Source organism: Chenopodium quinoa, unplaced genomic scaffold (genome assembly GCF_001683475.1).
Source record: "Chenopodium quinoa cultivar QQ74 unplaced genomic scaffold, ASM168347v1, whole genome shotgun sequence".
In the NCBI taxonomy this organism is placed as follows: domain Eukaryota; kingdom Viridiplantae; phylum Streptophyta; class Magnoliopsida; order Caryophyllales; family Amaranthaceae; genus Chenopodium; species Chenopodium quinoa.
Window position 1 is genome coordinate 1,097,127 of NW_018745533.1, and position 8,538 is coordinate 1,105,664.

At 39.9% G+C, this 8,538-nt stretch overlaps 1 protein-coding gene across 1 annotated transcript; it reads left to right on the forward strand.

Moving 5' to 3' along the window:
• The first annotated feature begins 7,200 nt into the window (after positions 1-7,200).
• On the forward strand, positions 7,201-7,800 carry LOC110715877 (uncharacterized mitochondrial protein AtMg00310-like). Its single transcript, XM_021894498.1, has one exon. It carries the CDS (start codon positions 7,201-7,203, stop codon positions 7,798-7,800), a length of 600 nt encoding a protein of 199 aa, XP_021750190.1.
• The last annotated feature ends 738 nt before the right edge of the window (positions 7,801-8,538 follow it).

Here is an 8,538-nt window from a genome sequence, read left to right on the forward strand (position 1 = left end):
CGCCTGTAAGAGGTAACCGCTCTATTTGATAGATACAAATATTACACTAGATAATATAGAGCGCCTGTCTTACTTAAGCGTTCTATATATATTATAAAAAAAAGAATCGCATCTATATATATCACTAACCCTAACAACTTTCCTCTGAATATAGACGTAGCCGTCATGCACTTCTCTAGTTTCTTTTATTCATTCCCTATCTCCCTCCTCTAACCCTAACTCCTCTATCTTCAAAGTTCTATCTTTATCCCTCAAGTACACCTGCAACCCCTTCAATCAGCCTCAAAAACCCTTCAATCACCCTCATAAAACTGACTGAGAAATCTTTCCACCGTCATCGACTGAGCCGGAGAAGCTTATATTTTTTTTTGAATTATAATGTAAAAGTGTTGCAATACAAATGATTGAGAAATCTAATAAAGATGAAAAAAGGTATATGAAGATTAATCTCATTTATGTTCAAATGTCAATGTTCAAATTTGTTTTTTTTAAAGTAATTGTTATGATTTTTTTTCCTTTTTTTTCGATCTAAATTAGTTCATGATTTCATTCTGATTCAAATATCTAATTTTCATTTAAAATTTCTTTTTACTTCTCAAATATTTTAGATCTGTGTTAGCGCGGTTGCTATGTTGGTGTTTGGTTTTCATGTAATAATCTTTGATTTATTAATTTTCGATCTATGCTTTAGATTTTATCTAATTCAAATTTTTGATTTTCATTTTATCATTTCATTTTAATTCTCAATTATTAATTTTAAATCTCATATTTCTGATTTAAACCTTTAGATTTGGCTTAATTTTTATTTTATTAATTATATTGGAGTACTAAACAATAGCAATAATTTTTTTTTTTTGGTAGTGCTGGCTGTTGTTGTGTTGATTTGTGGGTGGTTGATTCGGGAGTGTCGGTGAGCAGGGGTGTTGGTTGTGGCTAATGTGATTACAGTGATGGTTGACGGATCGTTGTTGAAAAAATTAGAACTCGGGTGCAAAGCAGGTGGTTGTGTCGCTGATTGTTGTGGTGTGGCCTGGTGTGGTGCTTGGAGGTGTTGCTAGCAGTGGTGGTTGTCTAAAATTGTACTAGCTAGCAATATAATTAGTATTTTTTCCTTAATTAGTTTTTGTAATTGAAATGTTTGTATATAATTTTTTTGATAAATAAAGTGTTATTATTAATTCATTATGGTGTTATATTAATTATGTACGTAGTATTATTATTATTATTATTATTATTATTATTATTATTATTATTATTATCATTATTATTATTCTTCATAATAATAATAATAATAATTTTTTTTTTTAAAAAATAAGTATGGAAAAGAGATCGCCTATCTGTGATAGGCATTCTTGTTTTTCATACCTATAGAGCGCCTATCTTCAGATGACAGCTCAATATTCCATGTATTTTATTTATTTTATACATAGAATAGAGAGTTGTTATCTTAGATGGGCGCTCTATATTCTATAAGATATAGATCGCCTCAAACAGGCGTTCTGTAAACTTTATAGGGCACCCCCTCAGAGGAGCGCCCTAGAGGCGCTCTATAAACCCTATTTTAGGCGATGTGTATTCCCCTTTTTGTAGTAGTGTGAGTCAGATTTGAATAAAGAGGCGAACCATCTCTCTTTCTTTGGGGGTATCTACCAAGAATGAAGTTGTTTCCCTCCACCTGTTCAGATAAGCGGTGAAGCCTTCATTCTCTTTCTGTTTGAGAATGGAGAGTGCACGTTCAGAAGTTTTAGTTTGAATGTTACACTTGGAACGATTCATGAAACTTTCGGTGACATCTTGCCAAGTCGCAGTACGCTTGGCATCTAGAGAATAGAACCATTGTTGGCAAGCATGTTCTAAGGAGAGAGGGAACACCGTAGGGAAGAGTGTTACGTCCAATCCCTTAAGAGCCATGGTTGCAGAGAACGCCTTCAAATGGAATGTTGGATTGTCAGTAGGCTTGAACTATGGAATATCAGCAGTGAAGAATTTTTCAGGGAGTCAGTCTTTCACATCCAAAGGAGTGGGAGGCCGTTCCACATAACTGAAATCCTCATAAATCTTACTCATTTGTTCCTTCAGTTTGTCAAGGGTGGAAACAGTGACCTTGTTTTGTTCCATGGTAGTGACCCTAGTGGTAAGGGTTTGCATCATGGAAGACAGTGCCTCGATGGATTTGTTGACGATGTTCTCAATATCTTCTTTAGTGGCCATTGTAAGGTGATGAGTAATGGAGATGGCAAAGTTCTCTTTGAACTCCTATTAGATCTGAGAGATTGTTGCAATAATGACTTGAACCGTATTAATCTATCCCTGTTCCTTGACCAAGTACTGTGAAATAAAATAATTCACTTAATTGTTTGACTCATTGCTCAAGATAGGAAAGGAAGGAAAAAAAATAGACATTTGAAAACAGGAGAGAAAACTCCACTCATTTTTTTATTATGACGAAAAAAGGGTGCATGAACCTAATATACGATCATAAACGACCTGGTGCACGACTCGAGTCAGAACATAAAGAAAGTGTGTGGACTATACTTGACTCGTGAGTGACTAAGTGATGTTATAAGACTCGTGGTATGATCGCATGGCTAGACATGTAACCAAAATGACTGACGCGAGGACCAAATTAACACGGAAGACTTAAAAAAAAGCTGACTGGACTTATTTCAAGGGAACCGTGACACGGAAGACTGTACCGTGTCACGTGACAAGCTGCCGTGACGTGGTGTTTTTTTCTTTTTTTTTTTTTTTTTTTTTGTAGTTCCACCGCGCCACGGTGGACTGTGCCATGGCACGGGAATGTTTACCGCGCCACGGGAAACTCCACCGTGCCACGGTGGATGCTAACGTGGCACAGGGATTTTTTTTTTTTTTTTTGGATATCCACCGTGTCACGGTGAAAATTTGTCGTGGCACGGTAGAGTTTCCCGTGGCGCGGCAGACTTTTTTTTTTTTTTTTTTTTGCAGGTCCACCGCGCCACGGTGGACTGTGCCGTGGCACGGGAATGTTTACCGTGCCACGGGAAACTCCACCGTGCCACGGTGGATGCTGACGTGGCACGGGGAAATTATTATTTTTTTTTTTTCGAAAAAAAAAAATCTATAATTTTGAAATTCTACTTGTTTAATTTTTAAAGGGAGGATATCATCCGACTTACTCCGAAAAAAAACGACACAAAAAACAAGACTACCCTAAAATACGGTCAAAAAGTAATGCACGACTAAAGAAAAAAGTGTGTGAACACGATATGTGAGTGATTAGGTGAGGCTATGGACGCGTGTTTGACCGTACAGCTAGACATGACACCAAACCGGACACAACATCCACATACGTACGCACAAGAATCAAAAAAAGACTGACAAGACACTTTTCCTGGGCACCGTGTCACGGTGCAGACTGTCGTGACACGGTGCAGTCTACCGTCAGACGGTAGTGAGCCCGTGTCACGGCACTGTTCACCGTGGTGCGGCAGAACATGCCGTGACACGGTGCGCAGTTCCAGGTCAGTTTTGTGGTTTTTCCAGATTTTAACCGATTTTAAGTCCGTACTAATTACTATGTGAGAATAAAAACCCTCGGTCATGGGTTAAACAAAAGAGTAAACACATGAAGGTTAGCACCAAACACCCACATAGCATTTAGGCACGATGATGTAAAAAAAGTTCGCAACCTAGAGTCAAGATCTATGTTCAACTATTGGTCAAGCTTTGGGTGTCAAAAGGGTATCATGGTTAAGAGTTTGGACGTGTTAGCAAGGCAGCCTCCCTTGAGGGTGTATGCCAACGGGCGGCTCCGCGAGTTCGTGATGAAATCGAACTCGACTCCATGGTTTGGGTGAATTTAATAACTCGGATGAACCCTTATTGCCATGAGCGTTTTTGGGTCGATAGAGCTTAAATTCCCCGGGGCTAAGACGCATGTAGAAAACATACGTTTTTTTTCAGAAAAATCGAAGGAAGTTGACTGTGCGAAGAGAAAATAAGCCACCGGACTGATTTTAGGAGTGCCGTGTCACAGCAGTCAGAAGATCTGACTGGTGCCCTGTTTTCCTTTGCGCGCAACCAAGTTATCCAATTTTTTCTACGGGACAGACCTGAATGCGACGTTAAAACGTCTATGCAGATGCAAAAATGCCAAATTAATCACATGAATATTTTTTCAAGAATCTTTCAAGTCTCATCCATTCATCTTAATTAAATACCGATCACTCAAATCGATAAATAATCAAGAATCCTCCCCAGTGGAGTCGCCAAATTGTAGGCGTCGCTCGAAGTGCGCCTACGTAAAAAGCATGTTGTGAATATGCTTGGCACTCATAGGAAGTGGGAATTGACATATACGATTAGGGACAACGATTAGGGACAAATAAAGTAGGGAGCCGCCAACAAGTTTTTAAGGAACTTGTAAACCGTTCACGGATCATAAAAGCCAACCACGATAAAGGGACAACGAAGGCAACAACGATTGACCCGTGAAGGTTACACCCCATTCATAATCCATGAGATTACTAACTCCATATGGTTCGGAACCACGAAAGGAGGATCGGGGATGATGGTATGAAGTGAGTCATGGAGTCACATTCGCCCGTATTGACCTCTACTCGATTCTTATATTGAAAAGTGATTCCTGCGATCTCAAAGGCATGCACAAAAATTCAATTTGCTCCAAACTATTATTGAGCTAAATTAGTTTAATATTAATGCAACATATAATTCTAAAATATTTGTGATCACTTCAATTAATAACAAGATTAAAAAGGATTCTAAACTGGTTGTCCAAATGATCTTATTGTGCGTGATTTTCAATTACGTATTCCCTTTAAACATGCAATATAGTGATCAAAATAAATATAATAAAATAAACATTAACATTGGAAGCAATTTAACAATAATAGCGTTAGTCAAATCAAATATAAAATAACCTAATCATGATACTAGCAATATAAAATAAAATAAGAGTAATTAATGATTATTTGGTGCCCCGTACATCAGAAATGAGGGGTATTTATAGAGAAAATGTGCTGAGGGAGCACACGGAACCCTAAAATGATAAAAAAAAAACCTAAAAAAAGTATCCCGCGACACGGCAAAGTGTACCATGACACGGGAAATCCCACCGTCAGACGGGAAAATTTCCCGTGACACGGTACAAATTTGCGTGACACGGGAAATATTTAGGTTACGGGAAGTGAAAACGCGTTAAGGGTTTACGCGGAAAAGACACGGAATGTCCCGTGACACGGCACAGGTACCGTGACACGGCAGTATCCACCGTGAAACGGTACAGTACACCGTGTCATAGTATGGGAGACGTGGAAATTACACGGAAACAACTCCGTGTCACGGGGAATCCCACCGTCAGACAGTGTAAATTCCCGTGACACGGTGGAAAATGTCGTGACGCAGGAGTTGTTTAGGTACGAAGAACGCAAATAGGACACGGAATAGCCCCACGTCACAGGAAGGGAACCATGTCATGGGGATTCCCACCGTCAGACGGTGCAATTTCCCGTGACACGGTGGAATTGCACTGTGCGCGGTGATTCCAGGTTTTTACCCGTTTTTAAAACAATCATAACTTTTGATCCGTAACTCGGAATGAGGCATATAATATATCAATGGAAATCTTATCAAGTCTAAATTCCAACCCAATTAAAATCAAGTCAAAATAATATGTATATTTTAAGATATGGCCGTTTTAGTGGAAGGGTGTCGGTTTTAGGCCGAGTTTGGTGTTTTGCTCATATCTTTTTCGTTATAGCTCGGAATTGGGCTTATGATGTATGGTTGGAAATTTTTTTTAAAGGCCTATCCAACAAAATAATAATTGGATCAAAAATGTATAGCCATAAAATCAGTTTCTCTCAGTGGACACGAAAAGTGGAAAATAGGTTATGGTTTAGGGAAATGAGTTAGAAATTGGATTGGTTCATGAAATATGTGGGATAGAACATGGATTTAAGCACTCCAAAGATTAAATACTCAACTCAACCAATAATGGCGCTGAAAGGTGTTCATCAACGGGTTTGGTTTTGGGGAGACATTTTTAGGTGTCTACAACTAGTAATTTGGAACAACCTTTTAACGCAACTGAGATTCAGGATGCAATGTTTGATTTGGGAAATTGCAAGTCCGCAGGTCCAGATTGAGTTACGGCAGAATTTTTCAAAGTTCATTGGCCCACGGTGGGTGCTTCGGTGGTTGCAGCTGTACAAAGTTTCTTTCTATCGGGGGTTCCTTCTTAAAGAATGGAATCATTCACTCCTGGTCATGATTCCAAAGATTGCTACTCCTTTGGAGGTTTCCCACCTTTGGCCTATTAGCCTTTGTAATAAAATCTACAAATGTGCAACTAAGTTCTTGGTTGCTAGAATCCGTCCGTATTTGCCTGGGTTAATCTCGGATTCTCAACATGCCTTTGTCCAAGGGAGGGTTATTTCAGATAATATTCTAGTGTCCCATGAATTAATGGAGAAAATCAATTCTTCCAAGACTGGTACTAATTGGCTTATTGCTGCACTCAAGATCGATATGAGTAAAGCCTATGACAGAGTTCACTAGAGTTTCCTTCTACGGGTGCTTCAAGCCTATGGGTTCCCAGCCAGATGGCTCCAAATGATTCACCAGTGCATTTCCACAGTATCCTATAAATCACTAATCAATGGTAATACTTCTGAGGCTTTTAAGCCTAACTGTGGCCTCCGTCAGGGGGATCAGTTATCCCCTTACCTCTTTCTATTCTGCATGGATGTTCTTTCCAGAATGCTACACTTGGGTCAGGATTTGCATTTGTTTCAAGGAATAAAAAACTCTAGGTAAAGTCCTGTTATTTCCCACCTTTTCTTTGCTGACGATGCGATGGTCTTCTTCAGAGCGTCTGCTCCTTCTTGTACGAATATTATAGAGATTATTCATCGCTTTACTAAGATTTTGGGTCAACAGCTGAATCTCAATAAGTCTCTGATTAAATTCAGTCCTAACACTACTACGTTGGCTTAGGATGAATTTAAAGCGATTTTCCGTATGACACAAGTTCAAGGGTTTGATCATCATCTGGGATCCCCCATTGATTTCATGGTAAAGAAAAAATATTGCTTCCAATTTCTTATCGACAAAATTGTTGCCCGCGTAACAACTCTCAATGCTGTCAGACTCTCGCAATCACAAAAGTTAATCTTCATTAACTCCATCTTGGTGGCCATGGCTTCTCATCTCCTCTCATGCTTTGAAATCCCAACCTCAATTACTGGGAAAATCGATAGCTTATTATTGAAATTTTTCTGGTCCCACTCCGGAATTCAGGGAATGCATTGGGTAGGGAAAAGGAAGATGCATCTTCCTCGAGGAATGGGTGGGTTAGGAATTCGGTGTATCTCAACTCTAAATAAAGATCTTCTTATGAAGCAAGTTTGGAGAATTGTTACCCACCCTCAGCTTCTCATCTCCAAGGTTTATTCTGCTCGTGCTCGCTTCTTGTCTCCAACTCCTTCTCAGGAAAGACGCTACTCGGGTCGACAGTCCTACGGTCTTCGCGGTCTGCTTCATGCGGATGCTCTTTTGTCAACGGGGTGCAATTGGAAGGTCGGCATTGGCAATTCCATTCTAGCTGGAAGTTCAAATTGGGTAAATGGTAAATCGCCTACCTCCCACCCAGGGGTCCTCCTCGCCACTGAAAAGGATTGGACAGTTAATTTATTCATTCTTCCTCAGACCCTCACTTGGGATGTGGAAAAAGTACATCAGTGTTTTATACCGGCGGATGCTTCCACAATTATTTCCATGGAATTTCCAGCTTTGTAGAAGGAGGAATTCCGCTTTTGGGCAAGCACTATGTCAGGGAATTACTCGGTTAAGACAGGTTATGCAATGCTCACTCAGCCGCTTACTTCATATTCAGTAAGTCCGTTTTGGAAAATCCTTTGGTCCCTGCAGTTACATCCAAAGTGGAAACTATTTTTATGGAAGTTATTCCACAACGGTCTAGCGGTCAAAAGTGAGCTTCAACGCAGGGGGGTTCCCATACAGGATGTGTCCTGTGATCAATGCAGTACACAGCAGGAAGATTTCAACCATCTGTTCTGAGATTGCACTATTGCAAAAACAACTTGGAGGAGTGGTGCCTTGGGCATCCATTCAGAATTACATGGACACCTTTCTCTTTCAGATTGGATCCAAGACTATATCCGAATTTTCATTAGTCAGGATGGACTTTTCAGTCCCATTATTAGCACCTTTGTTGGTACTCTATGGGGTCTTTGGTTATTTAGAAATAACATGGTTTTCAATCCTGACACTTCTGTCACAAGACCCTTTGATCTGCAACTAGTGGATATTCTTCACTCTCATACTATCTATATGGACGTGGACACATGGAGGGAGCTTTCTCTCTCTCCTGCTGATCTCCCGGGTTTGCCCCCGCCTGGGTTTCATGTAGCCCATTTAGGGCACAACCACTCAAGCTCATCATTCTTAACGATTCAGGTAGATGGTTCTTGGTTCAAAGACACACAACAAGCAGGAATGGGTTGGTGTCTCGAC